We start from the raw sequence: 23,183 nt of genomic DNA, 5'->3' as shown, positions 1-23,183 counted from the left end.
AGTGAAGATGAAATTTCAGATGAAGAATCAGAAGAAATTGAAAATGTGTGTTTCATGGCTCTCGGAGAAAGCGAGAAGGTAAGTTCTCATCCCCGCTCTAAATGTGAAGAAACTCAAGAATTATTAGATCAAACTCTTGTAGATCTAAATAATGTCTTTGATGAATATAGGAAATTGAAGAGAGAGAAAGGGAGTGGGAGTCAAAATTAGAAATCTGCAAAAAAGAAAAAAAATTCTTTTCAAAATGAAGTTTACAATTTACAATCCAAACTAGATACTTTACTGAAATCTTCCAATCATAGTTATACCAAGTCAAACCAGTTAACTGATGAAAATCAGTCTATTGGGAAAAGAGTCTTACCAATGACGGAAAATCATAAAAGAAAAACTACTGCCGCTTTAAACACTGATAAGTCAACTAGAACCTCTAAGTCGACTAATAAAGGAGCTGAAGTACATAGATCAATCAATCCGTGCAAAAAGGAAGGAAAATCCTTTCAAACATGTTTCTGTTGTGGAAAACTTGGCCATAATTTTCATAACTGTAGATTTCATTTTTCAAATGCACCTGGATGGGTATGGAAACCCAAGAAAATTAATTGCGTTGAAACTAACCATCAAGGACCCAAGAACCCTTGGGTACCTAAACAAGAGTAAAATTTGACTTGCAGGAACACCACAAGAAAAAGAAAAAAGGGAAATGGTATCTAGATAGCGCGTGTTCAAGACATATGACAGGCGACAAAAGTCTATTCAAATCAGTCGCTGACTTTAATGGAGGACTAGTAACTTTTGGAGACAACTCAACTGGGACCGTAATCGGTATTGGTACTATCACTTTTGATAACTCTTGTGATATTTCTAATGTTTGGTTGGTAAAGGGTCTTAAGTACAATCTTTTAAGTGTCAGTCAGTTATGCGATTCTGATCTTGAGGTAAGATTTAGTAAAACAGGCTGTGTCATAGAGGACTCCTCTGGGACAAAAATTCTTCCTGGAAGCAGAAACAAAAATGTGTATACTCTGGACTCTGTCAAAAATCCTACAGGTCATATATCTCTTCATTCAATGGGTGAAGATCCGTGGATGTGGCACAAGAAGCTTGGTCATGCAAGTATGCGTCTAATTGAGAAATTGGCAAGACATGATCTTGTAATAGGATTGCCAAAACTCAATTATACCAAAGATCATATATGCGATTCGTGTCAAAAAGGTAAACAAACTAGAAACTCTTTCAACTCTAAAAATATTGTGTCTACATCTAAACCTTTGCAGCTGCTTCATATGGATCTTGTTGGTCCCACTAGAACTGCTAGCATTGGAGGAAAAAGGTATGCATTTGTTATAATAGATGACTTTTCTCGATTCACCTGGGTAATATTTCTTGCTCATAAAGATGATACTCTAAAGAATTTTAAGTTCTTTTGTGAGAAAATTCAGCGTGAGAAAGGATATTACATCACTTCCATTCGAAGTGATCATGGAGGAGAATTTGAAAACAAGGCTTTTGAAGATTTCTGCAATGACCAAGGATACACACACAATTTCTCCTCACCTCGATCTCCGCAACAAAATGGTGTAGTTGAACGGAAGAATAGAACCCTTCAGGATATGGCAAGAACAATGATCGTAGAAACAAACTTGCCACATCATTTTTGGGTCAAGTCGTAAGTACGGCGTGTCATATTCTAAAACGGATGTCTAATTAGACCAATTCTCAAGAAAACTCCATATGAGCTCTGGACTGGTAAGAAACCAAATGTTAGTTACTTTCATCCTTTTGGATGTAAGTGTTTTGTTCACAATAATGGAAAGGAAAACCTTGGTAAGTTTGATCCTCGCAGTGATGAAGGTATATTTCTTGGTTATTCACCTACTAGTAGATCCTATAGAATTTATAATAAACGTACTTTATCTATTGAAGAATCTATTCATGTCGTATTTGATGATACTAATCACATGGCCGAGACAAGAAAAATTACAGATGAAGAAGACAGTCAAATATCTACTGCGGTGGCTACAGGACCCACTGAAGAAAAGGCATCCTCTGAGTCGACTTCTGAAACACCTCAGTCGACTGATGTTACTATTGGAGTAATCCCAAACGAATGGAGAAGCGAACCTGACTATCCAAAGAAATTTATTATTGGAGACATTAGTGAAGGGATGAAAACTAGAGCATCAAGTAAGAATAATGTAAATCTGGCTCTTATCTCTCAATATGAACCAAAGAAAATTAGTGACGCTTTAAAAGATGAATATTGGGTAAATGCTATGAAAGAGGAACTTGAACAAGCTTGAAAAGAACAAGGTATGGAGTCTAGTTCCTAAACCGAAAATGCATCAATCGTGGGCACAAAGCGGGTATACAGAAACAAGTTAAATGAGGCCGGGCAAGTAGTTCGAAACAAAGCCCGACTTGTTGCTCAAGGGTACTCACAACAGGAAGGAGTTGACTATGATGAAACATTTGCTCCTGTTGCCAGGTTAGAATCCATTAGAATTTTGCTTGCATATGCCTCTTTTAAGAAATTCAAACTTTTTCAAATGGATGTCAAAAGTGCTTTTCTAAATGGGTTTATTGAAGAATAAGTATATGTCAAACAACCTCCAAGTTTTGAAAATCCAAAATTTCCCTATCATGTTTTTAAATTAACTAAGGCGTTATATGGTCTTAAACAAGCTCCACGGGCATGGTATGATCGTTTGAGCTCCTTCTTGGTAAGTCACGGTTTTCTCAGAGGAAAGATCGATACTACCCTTTTTATTAAAAGATCTTCCTTAGGCAATCTTATTATACAAATTTATGTTGATGATATTGTTTTTGGAAGCTCTAACCTACATGTGCAAAGAATTTCTCGATCTTATGCAAAGCGAGTTCGAAATGAGTATGATGGGAGAATTAAAAATCTTTTGGGACTACAAATTCATCAAACCGACAGTGAAATATTTATCTGTCAAGCAAAGTATGCCAAGGAACTCGTTCAAAAATTTGGAATGTCAGACTCAAAAGCTATGGGAACTCCAATGAGTCCTACTTGTACTCTTGATAAGGATGAGGCAGGAAAACCTGTTGATGAAACTAAGTATCGCGGTATAATTGGCTCATTACTTTACCTAACTGCCAGTCGACCAGATATTATGTTTAGTGTGTGCAGGTGCGCTAGATTTCAAGTCGCTCAAAGGAATCTCATCTTACCGTCAAACGTATCATTAGATACCTTCATGGCACAACTAATTATGGTCTATGGTATCCTAACACAAATGATTTTACACTTGAAGGTTTTTCGGATGCGACTTGCGGTGATAAAGATGATAGAAAAAGTACCAGTGGTACTTGCCAACTTCTAGGAAAATCCCTTATTTCCTGGAATAGCAAAAAATAGGGATCCGTCTCTCTCTCTACCACTGAGGCTGAATATATTGCTGTTGGTCAATGCTGCACACAGCTACTTTGGATGTCCTATCAACTAAGCGATTATGACTTGTTTTTTAAACCTATCAAAATTTTCTGTGATAATTCGAGTGCTATCCGTCTGTCCAAAAATCCTGTGCATCATTCTAGGCCATAGCATATAGATATTAAGCATCATTTTATCCGAAATCATGTTGCTCGGGGATATTTTGAAATAACTTTTGTGCACACCGAAAAAAACCTTGACTTGCCGATATTTTTACTAAGCCTCTCCTTGAAGAACGTTTCGCATGCTAAGAAAATCCTTTGGGATTATTGATAAACTCGTCTAACTTTCTATGTCATAATTTTCGTCTCATAAATTCTTTGCCATAAATTGCATACCTATCCCAATTATCACCGTCCCATCTTCCCATAACCGTCACACTTTTTCATAATTACCTCCCTTTTTACCTTCCCTATGAAACCCTCCTTTTCACCCATCTTCCCATAAACCCCTTTTCACCTTCTTTCCCCTGTTCATCTTCTTCTCCGTCTTTCTCTCTACTCCCGTCTCTCCCATGGCCAAAACTGTGAAAACCCCTCTTCTCTCCACACGCCAAAGCTCCAGACTCAAGGACGTCGGTAAGAGTCTCTCTCCCGCCTCTCATAACTCCGTATCCTCCGGTGACTCCTCCTCCGACGCCTCCGACTCTACTCCCATCTGTAAACTTGGAAAGCGTGCTTCTGCTGACGCTACGTGTTCCACCTCCTCCAAGAAACCCAAAACCGTTACTGATAAGCCCCTCGATCTTCGAAATTTTTTTTGGGATGACCACCATCAAGAAATCTTCTCGTCTCTTGAAGACAAAACCATCGTCTCTGGTAGGATTGTTGATCTTGACCATATGCTTTCTCTATGTTGTAAGGTAAAACCGTTATTTGTCTATCAAGGTTGGGAAATTTTTTTCAAAACCCCTCCCCATGTGTATGACGCCCCTGTTCGTATGTTTTATGCTAATCTTCGGTCCTCTAAAGTCAATGAACTCGAAACCATGGTCCTTGGCACCCACATTGTGCTAAATTGCTCTGTTCTTGACTCTTCTTGGTTGCACACAATTCGGCTTTTTCCGAACTACCCAAAAAAATTCTCGGCTCGAATCTCTTGAAGTGTCTTTTGATGATGTCAAGAAAACCCTTTCCAATTCCACCTCCGTCCCTCGCTCAAATCAACGTCCATCCAACATCTCTTTTAAGGCTCGTGTACCGGCCCATATGGTTGCTACTCCGTTGTCCCTCGCGCTGGGTCCTACTCCACTATTTCCCAATGTGATGCTATCTTTGCCTTTTGTATTCTCTCCAAAAGGAAAATCAATTTATCCTCCGTTATTATTAATTACATGATTGAGTGTGCTTCCAATCCGTCTAGCCTTCCTTATGGTATGCTTATCTCTCGCATACTTGAAGTCCACAAAATTGATTTAGTCGACTATCCCATTACTCTGGTTAAGCAGTGTTACAACTCTAGGGCATTTGGTAGCATGGGGTACGTTTTGAGCAATGATTCTTGGGTGCTCAAAGACGTCTATGAGGCATCTCGGCTTCGGTCCTTCCACCAAGGTGAAAAAATCAGACTCTCCTGCTATCTCTTCCGACTGTTATGACGCACTTCTCGCCAAACTCTCCTCCATGGATGACAAAATTGAGTCCATCAAAGACTTAATGGCATCCACCTTGTTTCAAATCGAGAAGATTCGTGATACGACCAAGGAGACGGGTGCTGATGTCTCTAAGCTGCGGGTCAAACTGGATGCCATTGTCAAAGAAGTGGTCAAACGGTCCGCCAAGCTTCAAGCTAGTGTTAGCGCCATGCCTGAGCGTCTTACTGCTCCGTTGACCGAGATGAAGGATGCGATTGTCAACACATTAGCCTATTTCCTTCGTCGTCCAGTCTTCCGCCGCCAAGACTAGTTTTTATAAATGTGTTTTTGGTCTGTTTAAATAATTGTTTTAGGCCTTATGTTTTGGGACTTCGTTTGGATCTTCGTGTTTTTTAACAACCCTTTTGTCTTTTTTTAGCTTTTGCATTTTATCCATACTATCTACATGTGCTTCTCGTTTCCATACTTCTATTTTTTTGAGTGATGCCAAAGGGGAGAACAATCAACTATTCGTGGGGAGCTTACAAAGCCAAGACTAGTCGACTAGTCGGGGGAGCCTTCACCCATTCGGGGGAGCATCCGCTACGTGGAAGTTGACTCTATATTACCTAAAATTGTCATCCTCAAAAAGGGGGAGATTGTTAATGTCAAGTTTTTATGATGACAATTTTACTTGTGTAGGTACAATAAGTGAATTGCACAAGGAATAATACAAGTCCACAAATCAGCCCCAACAGATGGAAGCCCACGAAGTAGCTCCAACGAGCTGGGCTCACTCAAGTGAAGCCTTCTCAACCCTAATGGAATTACAACTCACAACCTGCTGTGCCAAATCGTTCAGGAAAGGAAACAATACCTTTAGCATTAATTTCAGCGATACACAAGTGTTCCAACGAAGGAAAGCACATCTCCAACATTAAAAGGAAGATCTCGTGAAATACAACAATCTTGTTGATTGACAATGCCGCCTCAACGCACAAGGAAGCAAAGAATAACTGCGCTTTATTCTTGGAAATAGAATCAATAATTTCTGTTTCCAAGGATCAAAACCCTTGGGTTGATCTCTCTACAAACAGCTATAAAAGGGGCTGCCTCACAAACCTATAAAAAATGCTTAGTCTCATTCTCCTTGTACTCTACTTTACTTTTCATAAGCATTGTATGTCTGAGTGATTTATAGTGTAAGAAAAAAGAAAAGAGAGTTATAATTTGTGAGGCTTTGTATCAAAAAGATTAAGAGCGATTGAGTGTAGACGTAGGAGCTCCATTCAAACCTCGATTGTACCAAACCTTAATTAAAAAGCTGCAGAGATCACCCTTGCAACCCAAGGGGACTGGACTAGGATTCACATTGCATCTGAACCAGTATAAAACTTCTGGTGTTATTTACTTTCTGCATTTTACGCTTAGCATTTTTCTCAAAAAAAGTTAGCCGACTCATCGGGTATAACCTAGTCGACTACCGTAACAAAATTTACAATTCACCCCCCCCCCCCCCTCTTGTACTTTCAAAATATATAGGTTTCTGCGTTAGGAAAAGAAGAAACATCCTGAACATTAAAAGACATTAAAGGATCATGAATAACAACTACTCGTCTTGCTTTAGACGAAATATCTCTTAAAAGTGAAGCAATGGGGTCGCACGGAAGCATAAAAATGTTACTCATGAAGGTTGTGGTGGCGGGTGGAGGAGTGGAAAAATCAGGAGTTGGGAGGTCATGGAAGTGGATCTTGGCTACATCCGAAGGATTTAAGGCGTTGGCTCGAACCCGAGCTTGAAGATTGTAAGTGGCTAGGCCAACAAGGTAGACAGGGAGACCATAAGAAGAAATTAGACTGGCAAGTTGGAGAAGCTGGTTGAGATGGCCTTGAGCTGCAACTTAGTTCACGGCTTGCAAGATTTTCACTGTTGATATCCATGGATTTGATGAGGATTCAGTTTTTCTTTAAGGTAATGAAGTGAAGTCCTACGAGATTTGAACCAAAGTAAACGGATCACTTTGAAATCTTGATTGCCATAGATAATTTTTTTTTTTTTTTTTTTTTAAAGGGGTTTTAAATGCAAAAAGTCGTGCGCATCTCAAGTTATGCCGACATATACTACTAATTTAAGTAGAGGTAATTCAAAAGGTTCTTGATAGAAAGTTATCCAAAGTGGTAAAAACTTTTCAGCAATGTTGGGATTATTTTTCTTGAGGTAGAAAAGTTCTCCACGGGTTCAAGCCGTGGAAATAGTCTGGAAATAGTCTCTCGTAAAAATGCAAGGTGAGACAACGTACAATAAATCCATTGTAGTGACGACTTATGTTGTTCGGACTCTCCAAAGACACTACCACACCTGTGTTGGATCCTCCAAAAAAGCATTATTTTTGGAGGATCCAAAACGCACCTAGCGGCAGTTTTGAAGAGTCCGAGCAATGTACTAATGTAGTCCTGCCCTTCCTCAGATCGTGTGCATAGTGGACCGGAGCTCAGTGTATCGAGCCGCATATTTACAACATAGGCTCTTTATCGATGCAGCAGCTACTTTGTTTTTGTAACAAAAGAGGAAAAATTAAGGAAAAAAATTCTAATAATGTCAATTAATCAGATAAACAAATATTTGACTCTTCATAAATATTCACAACTTAACAGAGCTCATAAGTCCAGGCATGTGATCACATGGGACTAATTAATTTCCAAGCCATGTACCTGCATATCCCAACAAAATAAATATTTTATTACATTAACAAAGTTTTAAGAATGGCCGTTAAAATGATCTCAGAAGACGAAATGAAAATGATAAGTTACTAAGAAATTTTAGGTAAGACATATAGATTTTAAAAAGAAAGCATCAGAGTCATATAACCCATAGGGATGAAAAGTTTCAGAAACCGAAGCATCCCAAAGACATTTATTAAGAAACTTTTGGTAAAAACTGGTTAGAGCTAAAAACAGAGGATTCAATGCAAGCTTCTGGTTAAAAAAACAAGTCTATCTACTGATATGCACAACGAAAGACTCCAACTCCATTCGAGAAGCACCTCCTTTCTCTGTAGACCGCCTTACGACCTCTCCTAGTTCTTCTGCTCTTTTCCTAATGACCTCGCCATCTTCCGATGCCATTAACTTCCTCACAACATTCTCAATGGTGGATGCACTCACTAGCTCCTCGTGTTTCTCCCACTCTCTAACAATCAGGCCTATTTTCATAATTTCTGTCACCAAGAAACCATTTTTTGGTTGGTCAAAGCGCATAGGCCAAGCGGCTATTGGAACTCCCATAGTAATACTCTCTAAGCAAGAATTCCAGCCACAATGACTCATGAATCCACCTGTGGACGAATGAGCTAATATTTCTAGTTGTGGTGCCCATTCTCTCACCACTATGCCCACCCCTTCCGCTCTTTCCTCAAATCCTTCGGGCAACTCAAGTCTCCTAGTTCTAGCTTCCTCTGTAAAAAGAACTCCTTCATCGGCATCCCTTAGCACCCATATGAACTTCTGTTTGCTTTGCTCTAATCCCATTGCAAGTTCCTTGATTTGCTCATCAGATAATGAAGTCGACGTTCCAAATGATACATAAAGAATCGATTTGGAGGTTGTTTGTTCAGCCAATCCAAACAGTCATTTTTCCTATATGAGATATGGTCTAGTTTAGTAGGGAGAATGGGTCCAACTGCCCATTGCTTCTTGTTTTGTGTGCTCGCGAGTTGTTCCATCAAGTCAATTAAAGTAGTACCTTCAATCGCTTGGCTTGTATTATGTATATCACCTGTTCTAACACCCATATATTGAACCTGAAAACTTCCTAGGTGTTTGATTTCATCTGGGTAACATCCTTCAAGGGAGGGCATCCTTTTAGGTTCCTCTGCTTCAAATTTAATTGAATGGGCAACTCCGCTGTTGTGCATATGTAACTATGGTACATATCAAAACTAGAAATGCAATTAAAGATATAGGATTCGACATTGGGAAAGGAAGAAACATCCTGAACATTATAGGCCATTAAAGCATCATGAACAACGACAACTCTTCTTGATTTAGATGAAATGTCTTGAAAGAAGGAAGCAATGGGTTTCGCGCGAGAAGATGCAAGCATTCCAAAGTGTCGGGATTTTGCCTGGGGCAAAGTCAGGAGGACTTGGGAGGTCATGGAAGTGGATCTTGGCGATGTCTGAAGGATTTAAGCCATTGGCTCGAACCCTGGCCTGATGGTTGTAAGTGGCTAAGCTAATATAGTAGACGGGGAGACCATAAGAGAAATTAGGCAGAAAATTGGAGAAGGCTGATTGAGATGGCCTTGAGCGAGAATCGGGACCATAACTACAACTACTTCATCTTGTTTCAAGGGCAAAACCGAGTTCATGGTTGGCAAGATTTTCACTGTTAATATCCATTGACAAAAAGGGGTTTGAGGATTCAGTTTTGCTTTAAGGTAATGAAGTGAAGTCCATGAGATTTGAAACCAAAGTAAACATATGATTTTAGAAGCTTATAGGTAGTCTTCTCTCTGCTTAGTTGCATGTCCTTACTTCATGCAAATGCATGTGCTAGATCTCAAGTTATGCTGACATATATACCACTAATTTAAGTAGAGTCAAAAGGTTCTGTTCTTGATAGAAAATTATCCAAAAAGGTACTACGTTATGAAAACTTTTACCTCTCGGGGATTTGTTGATTATTAAAAAATGAAGAGAACCAGCTAACAAAAAGTTTTCAGCATTTAGTGAGAAGTTGCTTAATATGATCATTGACTTTCTTTAGTAACTAAAAATGGGAAAAACACTTATTAGTATCAGTTACTCAGAGAATCAGATAGTTGACATTTCATAATCATAACTTAGAGAGCTTATAACAACATTGAAGAAGTCCCAGGAATGAGACTATCTCAGTACTTTCATTCTTTCTATCATGAACAGAATATTTTTACTTATATAAAGTGGTTGTGTATGTCTATTATGTTGTCTTAGACATCTGCAATCATCATGTTCAGCTATGTGCCAATGCCTTAAGTCTTTCGTACATCACCAGAATCCAATTTCATGACCTCCCATACTCCACCCGTCCCCAATGCCTTCATGAGTTATAATCCGCATTCTGGAATGCTTATGCTTCTGCGCGAGCCCATTGCTTCCTTCTTTCGAAGTATTTTGTCAAAAGATAGATGAGTTGTCAATTTTAAGTTCATGATATTTTAATATCTTATAATGTTCAGAAGGACCTGTGGTTGATTTAGGCACACTTATGAGGTAAGATATGAAATCAATAGGAACGCGGAAAATAATTTAAAAACATGCTAGTGTAGTAGCTAATATGTAGACATTCGACAGAGATAAATTTTCGGATAGTGAACATTCCAAGCGATCGACTAGTCTGAGCCAAGAAGCAACAAGTAACAGGGTTAAAGAAATTGTAGAGTAACCAAAATGCATGAAAAGAGTTTTTTTTTTTTTTTTTGGGGGGAAAAATCTAGACTCCAAATTATCACTAGCTTATCTGGTGCAAAACAAGTCTATCTTGTGATATGCGCAACAAAAGACTCCAACTCCATTCGAGAAGCACCCCCTTTCTCTCGTGGATCGCCTTGACCTCTCCTAGTTCTTCGGCTCTTTTCGATGGCATCGCCTTCTCCCGATGACATTAACTTCCTAATAATATTCTCAATGGTTGATGCACTCACTTGCTCCTCGCGTTTCTCCCACTCTCTAACAATCATGCCTATTTTCATAATTTCTGTCACCAAGAAACCATTTTTTGGTTGGTCAAAGTGCATAGGCCAAGCGGCTATTGGAACTCCCATAGTAATACTCTCTATGCAAGAATTCCAGCCACAATGGCTCATGAACCCACCCGTGGACGAATGCGCCAATATTACTGGTTGTGGTGCCCATTCTCTCACCACTAAGCCCACCCCTTTAACTATTTCTTCAAATCCTTCCGGCAACTCAAGTCTTCTAATTCTAGCTTCCCCATTAAAGAGAACTCCTTTATCAGAATCCCTCAACACCCATAGGAACTTTTGTTTGCTTAGCTCTAATCCCATCGCGAGCTCCTTGATTTGTTCATCCGAAAATGAAGTGGACGTTCCAAAAGATACATAAAGAACTGATCTTGGAGGTTGTTTGTTCAAACCCAATCCAAACATATGTTGTCCCTATTTGAGAAATGATCTAGACGTTTAGTAGGGAGAATCGGTCCAATTGCCCATTGCTTCTTCTTTTGTGTGCTCGCGAGTTGTGCCAACAAGTCAAGATAAGTTTTACCTTCAATCACTTGGCTTGTATTATAGATATCACCGGCCTTAATTCCCGTATACGGGGACTGCAAACGTCCTACGTGCATGATTTCATTGGGATAACATCCTTCGAGAGGCGACTTTTTTAAGTTGTTCCTCTTCAAGTGGAACGGGCAACCCTGTCGTGCATATGTGACTACAGTACATATCAAAACTAGAAATGCAGTTAAAGATATAGGATTCGGCATTTGGAAAGGAAGAAACATCCTGAACATTATAGGACATTACAACATCATGAACAACAACAACCCGTCTTGCTTTAGAAGAAATGTCATGTAAAAAGGAAGCAATGGGCTAGCGAAGAAGCATGCAAGCATCCCAAATCGTCGTGATTTTCCCTGAGGCAAAATCAGGATTACTTGGGAGGTCATAAAAGTAGATCTTGGCTATATCCGAAGGATTTAAGGCGTTGGCTCAAACCTTGGCCTGATGATTGTAGTTGGCTAAGCCAACATAGTAAACAGAGAGACCATAAGAAGAAATTAGACAGGCAAATTGGAGAAGCTGATTGAGATGGCATTGAGCTTGAAGTGGAACAATCACTACCACTACTTCATGATCTTGTTTCAAGCTGCTACTGATTAGTTCATTGTTTGCAAGATTTTCACTGTTAATATCCATTGATCAAATGTCATTTGAGGACTCAATTTTTCAAGGTGATGAACTTCAGTCTATGAGATTTGAACCAAAGAATGAGTAGTATCAATTAGTAGTTAGAGAAATGGATTATAAAACATAAGCATATATGGTCACATGTGACTTAATTTCTGAGCCATGCATGTGATGGCGCACTTCTCAACAAAATAAAAAAGAATATGCTGATCTTGTCTCGATAGTATCTTTTTTTATTATATTAATTAATGGAGTTTAACATGTTTGATATACTATTCTATTAAGAAAAATAAAATCTCTGGAGACAAAATGAAAACGGTAACTTATTAAACTGCTATTAGTAAGATCTCAAGTACTGCAGCAAGGCATTCTTTCTTTGAGGTTCTTATAATTTCCTAGACGTATACCTAAGAAATGATATATAACCTGTTATAACAGGTTAAATTATACCAATGGTGAAACTATCGTATATTGTTGTATATAATTTAAATCCAGTGCAAATAAAGTTTTTTTTTTTTTTCGATCAATACATTACACATATTTTGTTGTTCTTCTTCTTAGCTTTTGTGCATGTCGTTTTCTTTTGGGCTGAGGCCAAGTCATTTGATGTGAACTTTCTTGCAACTGTGCAAGACTCCAAAATTCTTGTCATAGTACGACTGCACTGAATGCTTTTCCTGCCATACCGTGGGGGTTTGATTTAGGGGTAGGAGCGTAATATGTGATTTGTGCATTAGGCTCAGGTTACGAGTTTGAACTTTGCAGTGGATAAAAACTCGATATTTAAGTGGAGAAGAGTAGAGAAGCGAGTCCATTATCCACCGAGTTACAAACCGTGTGCTACTCAATTATAAGAAAAAATATACATTTTTTGGTGAATCGCGTGTGAATTATAAATCCCTTATAAAATTGGAATAATACTGTAGACATGTAAAAATTATTGAGTTTGGTCCATACAAAATTTGGATTAAATCTTGAATTATTTGGGTCGAATAATTACTTTGGACTTTACAAATTAAATTAGTCCATTTATATTGTTTTCAAGCCCAAAGTCCATTTTTTTTTTGAAGGCCCAAATTCATGCCACGTATTCAATGACGTGCCATCCCAATCAAATTCAAGACCAACAAGATGATGTCACATGTTCAAATGTGTGGCAACTCCCAATCAAAATAAAAACCAATCAAAAGTGGTTAAGCGTCTAAATTGATATGTCTTGGCCAATCACAAATAACCGTATCACATAACATTTGTGATAAACTTAATGAATCACATGAATCAATCATAATTAGGCAAGAAAGTTCACTACACTTGCATTGTACGTCTACTCCGTACAAATAAATAAGAGGTTTACTTTCTGAAGACATTTAGAGCATTGGAGTTTCGAAGTTGGTGAAGGCATCCCAAGTAGAACCCAAAAAGAAACACATCTCAAGGAGGTCCAAATTATCAAACATTCGAGAAATACCTACTAACGACCCTCGAATCACAATTTTTTTAAGAGAGATAAATCAAGGGAATATACAAAATTGTACACACAATCTTGATAAATAACTCATTTTTTCTTTATTTGTTTTGTGATTTACAGTTTATTTTCCATACTTGAGAAAATTTGTTGCAAAGAAGATTAACATGGCTCCTGAACAAGGATGACACGTACAAATCAAGAAATGGTCCAAATAGAAAAAGAAAAAGAAAAAAAGAAGGTGTGAACGTATGTGGGGGTCCATATAAGTGTGCGTATACAATATAATTTGGCCAAAGACGACTGACTTTAGAATAGTAGAAAACAAAACTAATATTATTGTTTCTGATTTTTATTGACCATAACGAAGTCAAGGTTGATGATAAAGTTTAATCCATCACTAAGAGGGAGTGGGTGGGAAAGATTAAGACAGGTGAAAAAGATGGATTAAGACATTTAATTTCCCCCGTTCTCTTTATGGTACGAACCACATATTTTCAAAGGTTGTTTTTACAGCATACATGTTCATGTTCAGTTTCTTCCATTTTGCCTTTTCTTTCTCTTTGCTCAGTGGCTTTTCTCCTATTTCCTTTGACTGTGAATGTAGTGCAATTTGATTTTAAATTCTTCAGGTGCCCGTTGGTGTTATGCCTACTTTGTTTATTATTTCCAGCTATGTTATGTGTTTGTCCTTCATGATATGTATTGCTAAGTTCAGATTTTAGCTAAATATGATGAAGACCTAATCTAACGAAGAAAACAACTCTTGAATAGCGACTTGGTTAAAAAAATAAAGAATGTACATTGGCTGTTATCTATCAAAAATGTAATTTACATGTACTCTTCCCTGATTAATAGTATTCTTTTTAAGTGACCAGTTGGAATCCAGGAAAACATTTTAAATGCTTTGAGTTCATAAGGATATATCAGTTAAACCAATTGTAATACATTGATAGTGCACTTGAAGTTTAATTTACTGAGAATGAATGAGAGATGGAATTTATTCCTCCTATGTAGATGTAGCAATATTTGTTTATAGATAACATGAGAGACCGATCATGAACAATGTGTTTACAGTTTGCATAGGCTTTTGCTTCTGAATGTCATTGACTAAATCAGATAAAAATATCAGCTAATACAGTGTTTATTTCTAAAGATGTTGTGTTGGTTCTTTTTGTTTTTCTTTTCCAAAAGATGTTTATTTCTTGAGATGTTATCTAATGCATCTATGGGAATTTGTTCTTATTTTCTAAATGTCAACAGATTCTTTACTTGGGTTAGTGTTTCTTTGAAAAATAGGGTTACTCAAGATGATGGTCTTTTGGTGATGTTGGACAATGCATATACTGGACAATGTTTCTCATCATTTATTAACCCAAACTTCTTGTGATAATTGATGTGAATTTGGTTCTGCAGATCGTGAACTTCCTCGCAAGCAATTTGAATCAGAACTGGCCTCGTGATCTGTATGACAAGGTTGCTCGCAGTTTGTGAAGTTGAAGAAGCACAGTCGGCCTTTGCTGTGGTTAACTTTAGATGTTCAACATTGTACAAAGATAGTTGAACAGGTCAAGTCTGTTGAAAGTGGTAATAGCCGGACATCCAAGATGTATTTGCTTAGTCGTTACATCTTATAGGTGTAATTTTGGTAAATGAATCCTTAGATTTTGCTTGGAACCACAGATATTGTTGTCCACCATGGCAATCTGCAAGACAGTCAAGATGTGTGTCTCTCCTTTTGACCTCAGATGCAAAGTATTGCCAGTGCATTGGTTTCGAAATTTTCTAGTGCTTAATGATAAGTGTAACAGGCTTATAAGTGATGAAGTGTCTTGTCCTGTAGGCGTAATGTTTTCTGCAATGAGGATTAACACGGTGTTGTATTTGAGGTTTTAGTGTTCTATAGATTAATCATTTCTTGATGAGCACACGAGATACAAAGTATCATTAAGACATTCTCTCCGAGTCCTCGAGGCCTAGTGATGCATGGGTCAAAACTCGGTGGATAATGAGCATGTCCCTTTACTCTTCCTTGCTTAAATATCAATTTTTTATCTGCACCCTTAACTCACATGTCACGTATTATGCTTTTACCACTAGTCCAAAGTCGTCGCTCTTACCACTAGACCAAAGTCGTTGGGGTGACATTTTTTTTGATTCTTGACCGTAGCAATTACTCTTTTAGCGACCATTTACTTTGAAGAAAGAGGCGCTTAAGTCGAAAACTAAAATACGTTAAAAAAACGAGAAGCTTGTTAGGTGGCTGATGGCTTTCAATGGCGAAAGAAACTTTAAGATGGCCCTCAACCCAAAAAAAAAAAAAAAAAAAAAAAAAAAAATGAAGAAGAAGAAAATTATATTATACATATCAATAGATGCAATGCATTAATGAACTTGGAGTGCACGGCAGTCAAATAAGTCAATGCCATTTCTCATCCAAGGGAATAGGTGCAAATATACCCCTCAACTTTGCGATTTAGAGTAGATATACCTCTCGTTACAAAAGTGGTGTATATATACCCCTACCATTACAAAATAGTACAAATATACCCCTGCCGTTATAAAATGGTGCAAATATACCCTACTAAGGGTGAACAACAACAACAACAACAAAAAACCTAGTGTAATCCCACAAAGTGGGGTCGGGAGAGGGTAGAGTGTACGCAGACCTTACTCCTACCTTGGATCATTTAGGTTATTTTTTAATTAAAAAAAATGCCACGTGACTAAAAAAAAGTCTACCTATTTTTTTTTTAGTAGAAATATATTTCTAAACCCATGGTAATTTTTTTTCTGGTGTGTCGGGTATGGATAGTTTAAAAAAATATCTCCATGACTTTAAAAAAATAAGTCTACCCATTTTTTTAAACGAACCAGACCCGACCCATCAGAAAAAAAAATTACTATGTGGCTTTAGAAAAGCATGTCTACTAAAAAAAAATGGGTAGACTTTTTTTTTAAGGTCACGTGGCATTTTTTTTAATTAAAAAATAACCTAAATGATTTTTTTAAAGAAACTCCGTCAGCGAAAAAGGGTATATTTGCACCATTTTGTAACAGCAGGGGTATATTTGCACCATTTTGTAACGGCAGGGGTATATTTGCACCATTTTATAATGGCAGGGGTATATATACACCACTTTTCAGAATTATGATATCTGCTCTAAATCACAAAGTTGAGAGGTATATTTACACCTTTGCCCCTCATCCAATTGAGTAAATTTTAATAATAGTATATGACATAATGAAATACGACAAGTACATGTGCATCTTTGCATCTTGACATGTGCATCTTTGCATCTTGAGTATCCTGACATGTGCAGCTTTGCATCTTGACAAGAAGAAAAGTCTGACAGACTTTGAGTTCTTTATATTTGCATGTATATGTAACCCCTTCCAATACAAATTTTATGTAAGGCAACCAGCAAAGTCTTCATCAGTTTACTTTAGTTCAATTCCCAAGAGAATATAACTCTCAGAACCAGTTTTTTCTCCATGGATAACAGCAATGAGAATCTTCAGAACTTGACCAAACAACAAGATAATGAAGTAGCTATAGTCATGGTTCCATTTCCAGCTCAAAGCCATCTCAATCAACTTCTTCAACTTGCCTGCATATTCTCCTCATTATATAATCTTCCTGTCTACTATGTTGCCTCAGCTACTCATAATCTTCAAGCTCGGGTTCGAGCCAACGCCTTAAATCCAGCAGACATAGCCAAAATCCACTTCCATGATCTCCCAACACCTGATTTTGCCTCCCCTGCACCTGACCCCAACGCCTCGAGTAAATTCCCAGCCCAACTCCTGCCATCTTATAATGCTTCCATGCTTCTTCGCGAGCCCGTTGCTTTGTTCCTTAAAGACATTTCGTCTAAATCAAGACGAGTTGTTGTCATTCATGATGTTTTAATGTCCTATAATGTTCAGGATGTTAGTTCCTTGCATAATGCTGAATCCTATATATTTAACTGTGTTTCTGTTTTCTTTATGCATTGTTGTTTCATATGCATACCTAAGGGAATACCTATTCCACTTGATGAAGATTTACTTAAAAAGTTACCTTCACTTGAAGCTGATGCACCAGAAGAGATCAACAAGTTAGTAACTTTTCAACTTCAATATAAGGATATCAGAGCTGGTGATTTGTACAATTCAAATAAAGTACTTGAAGGTAGTTCTCTTGATTTGATGGCACAATTTGCTAATACACAAAACAAGAAGCAATGGGCAATCGGACCAATTCTACCTACTAAACTAGATCATGTATCAGATAAGAGAAACAAATGTTTGGATTGGCTTGACAACCAACCTCTGAGATCTGTTCTTTATGTATCTTTTGGCTCGTCAACTACATTTTCTGATGAAGAGATCAAGGAGCTAGCGATGGGACTAGAGCGAAGCAAACAGAAGTTCGTATGGGTGTTGAGAGATGCCGATAGAGGAGATATCTTTACTGGGGAAGCTAGAAGATTTGAGTTGCCAGAAGGGTTTGAAGAAAGAGTAAAGGGGGTCGGGTTAGTGGTAAGAAAATGGGCGCCACAACTAGAAATATTGGCTCATTCGTCCACGGGTGGGTTTATGAGTCATTGTGGATGGAATTCTTGCATAGAAAGTATCACTATGGGAGTGCCTATGGCTGCTTGGTCTATGCACTCTGAACAACCAATTAATGCTTTCTTTGTGACGGAAATCTTGAAAATAGGCCTGATTGTGAGGGAGTGGGAGAAACGCGAGGAGTTGGTAAGTGCATCTACCATTGAGAATGTTGTGGGGAAGTTAATGGCATCAGAAGAAGGCGATGAGACCAGGAAAAGATCAGAAGAATTGGGTAAAGCAGTAAGGGAGTCCACAGAGAAAGGGGGTGCTTCTCAACTGGAGTTAGATTCTTTCATTGCCCATATCACAAGATAGACTCGTTTTTTTCACAATAACGTTGCACGGGTTCTTGCTTGTTTCTTCAGTCTTTTTTTCCTTATCATGTTCTTTAGTTGTTAGGAATTTCTGTTTTTGGTTCAGACAAGTTCATGCCCAAAATTTCTATTTCATTATATATGTATGTTCATTATAATTTTGTAGACAAACTCGGGTAGTCAAAGAAAGGGTGCAGTTCTGCAATATCTGAGATTCCTAAAGAATACTTTGTGAAAGTAATTAACAAGAACAATTAGTAACATAATAAAACTTTTCCCAAGAATATATTTTTTTATCAGAAGTATATATGTAAAAAGAGATTTTGTAAGTATCACAAGTTCAAAGCACATAGGTAAGATTTTTTTGTATTTTTAATCATGTTCATTCCTAAGAAGTTCTAGAGAACAAGTGTCAACTGTTTTATAATAAACCTTTCGACGGACATAGGAATCTATGGACAAAGCCTTTTGTCATAAAACAGTCTAATATAGGACATATGGAGACAACAAATTTAGCATATGCAAACAACTGAGAAATGTATTCAAAGATCATTCTCCCCATGAACCCTGTATTCTGCATAGTTAGAACCAAATTAGTTATCTGTTAAGAGAGGAACACAAAGCAATCATCTGACTGATAGCCATAAAAAGTCAGATACTGAACATTCCAAGATCAAAGAAGTATAAGTTAGTATAAACTAGTCTGAGCCAAGAAGTAGATAAGTGACAGGTTAACTTAAATGAATATGAAAAGTAACCAAAAAACTTTAAAATTCTGGTGAAAAGCAATTCTATCTTGTGAGTTGTGATATACGCGATAAAAGAATCCAACTCTATTCGAGAAACACCCCCTTTCTCTGTGGACCGCCTTACGGCTTCTCCCAATTCTTCTGCTCTTTTCCTAATCCTGTCACCTTCTTCTGATGCCATCAATTTGCTCACGACATTCTCAATGGTGGATGCACTTATTAGCTCCTCGCGTTTCTCCCACTCTCTAACAAGCAGGCCTATTTTCAATATTTCAGTCACCAAGAAACCATTATTTGGTTGGTCAGAGTGCATAGGCCAAGCAGCTATCGGCACTCCCATAGTAATGCTCTCTATGCAAGAATTCCATCCGCAATGACTCATGAACCTGCCTGTGGACGAATGAGCCAAGATTTCTGGTTGTGGTGCCCATTCTCTTACCACTAAGCCTACTTCTTTTACCCTTTCCTCAAACCCTTTCCTCAAACCCTTCTGGCAGCTCAACTCTCACTACTAAAAAATCCTGATTTACCTAGGGAATTTACCGAGGGACGTCCATCGATAAACAGGATTTACCGAGGGACACCATCGGTACTAGGCTCGTAGGGAATTTGACCGTTGGTAAATAATACCGAGGGACACTCTCGGCAAATACCGATGGAGACCCTCACACATCCCTCGGTACTTCCCTTCCATCATATTGAAGCAAAATTAAATATACCGAGGACGACTCTCGATACTTAAAAAATATATATAATATTGATATATCATTTGCGAGGGACGGCAATCGGTATATTAATTTTAATCAAATTAAATTTTTAAATACACCGAGGGACAACCCTCGATAAATATAAATATTTCACAATTAGATTTTTCATTTTACCGAGGAATGTCCATCGGTAAGCTAAATGAAAAGCACTTTGATAGTTGAAAAATAATGAGGGACGTCCCTCGGTCACACGAAAATGAGATTTACAATTACACATGTTACCGAGGGCGTATCGGTAAGTCCCTCAATATTTACGGTAATATTTTGGCAAGCATTGCCTATTTTTTCGTAGCACCCGTTATAAAAACATCTCAATAGCTGATTCAATAAGAATCGAAACGCATCCAACAACACCATCAAAACAATAATAAAAACACATCAAAATAATTCAAACATTAAAATTAAGCCAACAAAAAACGTACGAATCCAACCAACGTCAATGTTATCCAAACATATACCATCCCACTAGACTTCAAACAATCCAAAATAACATAAGTTAGAACAAAAATAACAACGGACACCTAATACTCCATTTCGGCCTCTCCGTGCCCCCCCCCCCGATCCTCCTCATCCTCTACATCCTCACCATCATCGTGATCGGGGCTCGGGGGCGGAGAGCGAGGCAACTTGATGAGGTTACACACGATTCTTGAGTTCTTTGACATCGACTCAAGATTTATCCTACGTCGCTCCTCCTCCAACCTTTTCTTACGTTCCTCCTCATAATTCCTAGCAAGTTCCGAAGTTCGTGTCGCATCTCCTCAAGTTCGCTCATTTGACACGGTGGCGAACTTCCTATACCTTGCAATCCACGGTGGAGGCGGTGAAAGTTCTTCTCGGAGCAAAGGCCGTATGCTCTTCCCTTCGTCACGCCGCCGACCACGTCCAACCAACGGAGATAGTTTGTTCCTCCGATGGCATGATTGTATTGCCTTGATCATCGGTCGTCGACTCTAGTGAGCTCCTCCATCGCTTGAATATACCGATTCTACATAAAAAGTAAACTTTAGTATATAAATAAACAGTATGCCAAAATGGATCTTTATACTTTACATTGCAATACAGGGAAAAATATACACAACAGATAGGCTTCATATTTGGGGACTTAAATTTGAACACGAAAAACCGAAAAACCGAACCAAACCGATAACCAAACCGAACCGGAAAAAAAACCGACATTTATTTGGTTTGATTTGGTTTGGTTTTTAAATTTAAAACCGACTATATTTGGTTTGGTTTTGGTTTCAAGTCTTAAAAAACCGAAAAAAAAACCGAACCAAACCGACTTTATATATTATGTTAAAAATTAAATTTGTATATATATGTGTATGTATTTTAATTTTTTTATGAAAACATTACAATTTATATTATGTTTTTATACTCTTGGGCCATGCTTTTGAATTAAACGGGCAATTCGCAGAATTGCCCTTCGTTTGGGGTGGTCTTTAAATTTTGCCCCTCATATTTGAAATCTTTAAATTTTGCCCTTCGGCTAAAACCCATAGGTTCCAGGTTCGAACCCACACGCAGTCAAAAATTTAAAAAAAATTCGCAAGGCAGAGTTAAATTTCGCTATGCCCCCAACGGCATACACTTGTGAAGGAATTACCAAAGTTATGCTACTTGGCATAACTGGGCATACTTATGCCTTATGGGCATAAAACTATTAAATTTGGCATAAGTATGCGGGCCTTAAGGGCATACTTTTAGTTATGTTTTATGGGACACACTTTTAGCTAAGGCATTACTAAAAGTTTCCCTTAAAAAGTTAAAAAAATATATATATATATATCCTTCACAAAGTTATGTTCAACCGGGTCACAATAAAAAAAGTTTGCCTATTAAATTTTGCCTTATAAGGCAAACTTTAGTTTATACCTTAAGGAAAACTTACGCCTTATGGGGCATACTTTTAGTTATGTTTTATGGGACACACTTTTAGCTAAGGCATTACTAAAAGTTTCCCTTAAAAAGTTAAAAAAATATATATATATGCTTCCATTGGAAAGGAGAAAAGTCGAAGGCTCAAGCATAAAGCCACTTCCCTCCGGATTCAAAGCTCCTAGAGCTATGATTTTTTATTTTGTTATGTTGACTGAAAAACTTTACCAGGTAAAAATACTCAAATTGCCTTGTGGACTTCTTTAGATTTTATAACCCCCGAATAGATCTCCATTTTGTGTTAAGTGGAAAACAAAAAGTACTAACAAATGAGACATAAAAGGGACTATCTTTCTAAACTAAACTATACTTCCAAAAACACAACTAATAGGACTTTTAGAATATTTTGTGTTAAGTGTAAGTAATTAAGTGTTTTATGGGACACACTTTTTAGCTAAGGCATTACTTTTAAAAAATATATATATATAAGTAAAAGTTATGTTCTGCTCGGAACCGAGGAGGGGACTTTTAGTTGTGTTTAAGTAAAAAATGCGACTTTTTTTAGTTGTGTTTAAGTAAAAGCCGGGACAATTAGTGTTCATTCGGTTGAGAAAAATTGGAGGCAGGACAATCTCATATTTGAAAAAGGAAGATGGATACTAAAAATCTTCCTCGTTAATCAAATGGAAAATGCTTTTGCATATTACATGTTAAGCTACCGAAGATAACGTTTTACAACTCTCCTTGGCCAATACATAAATAATAATGTGATAGGTAAGATTAACCTCTACTTTTCCCCTGTTACGGGTCTAGCAACAACAAAAAACTACCGTGTAATATTATAGCGGAGACGGATAGTAAAAGGAAAATGGAGCGGGATCAAGAAGTTTAACGAAGATTACAATAATAGAAGAGTGTTCTTGAGGAGCTATCCACTTCTTTGGGAGATTCGGTGGAAGATGGAGAAAACAAATGTGATAAGGCCAAGAAGTGAAGAGCGAGACTTTCATGAAGAAAATATTTATAGCAGTTTTCCATTGGAAAGGAGAAAGAGCTTTATTATTTCGAAGGCTCAAGCATAAGGTCACGGTTTACTTCATTACTTGTCTTCTGCTTGGATTCAAAGCTCCTAGAGCTATGATTTCAGCTTAATATCATTTTGTCTATGTAAAAAGTGCTATCAATAGTTGAAATTCCACCTACTTTACTAAGCAAAAAAAAAAAAAAAAAAGTAGACAGATATCAGTAAAAATACTCAAATTGCCTTGTGTCTAACTGCTAATATATCAGACTTCTAAGGAAGTTCTGATTTTATAACCCTGAATCCAGTGATCTCCATTTTGTGTCCATAGAATAAACCAAAGTGGAAAACAAAAACTGCTGCTACTAACAAATGAGACATAAAATGCTTACGACTATCTTTCTAAACTAAACTATACTTCCAAAAAACACAACTAATAGAAAG

At 37.6% G+C, this 23,183-nt stretch overlaps 2 protein-coding genes, 1 non-coding gene and 1 pseudogene across 3 annotated transcripts in view; 3 read left to right on the top strand and 1 right to left on the bottom strand.

Moving 5' to 3' along the window:
- LOC132060030 (nuclear pore complex protein NUP93A) overlaps positions 1 to 15,330 on the top strand; it is a 43,171-nt gene extending 27,841 nt beyond the window's left edge. Inside the window, exon 16 of the mRNA XM_059452889.1 lies at positions 14,977 to 15,330. The gene's annotated coding sequence lies outside the window, so the exon portion shown is untranslated. The remainder of the gene's footprint in view (positions 1 to 14,976) is intronic.
- The window catches only part of LOC132061533 (uncharacterized), a 29,939-nt pseudogene continuing 14,573 nt past the window's right edge, over positions 7,818 to 23,183 (bottom strand).
- Positions 13,521 to 13,628, top strand: LOC132061684 (U6 spliceosomal RNA). The gene has a single exon (XR_009416107.1). It is a non-coding gene; the product is annotated as a U6 spliceosomal RNA (small nuclear RNA).
- Positions 16,794 to 18,526, top strand: LOC132060033 (zeatin O-glucosyltransferase-like). Its single transcript, XM_059452892.1, has one exon. The coding sequence runs from the start codon at positions 16,904 to 16,906 to the stop codon at positions 18,320 to 18,322; it is 1,419 nt and encodes a 472-aa protein (XP_059308875.1). The 5' UTR covers positions 16,794 to 16,903; the 3' UTR covers positions 18,323 to 18,526.

The sequence above is a fragment of the Lycium ferocissimum genome, chromosome 6 (assembly GCF_029784015.1).
Source record: "Lycium ferocissimum isolate CSIRO_LF1 chromosome 6, AGI_CSIRO_Lferr_CH_V1, whole genome shotgun sequence".
Taxonomy (NCBI): domain Eukaryota; kingdom Viridiplantae; phylum Streptophyta; class Magnoliopsida; order Solanales; family Solanaceae; genus Lycium; species Lycium ferocissimum.
This window is presented reverse-complemented; position numbering and strand designations above follow the sequence as displayed.

Bases quoted from the DNA above. Each gene is read 5' to 3' on its own strand.
- LOC132060033 (XM_059452892.1), top strand. From the start codon at position 16,904: ATGGATAACAGCAATGAGAATCTTCAGAACTTGACCAAACAACAAGAT.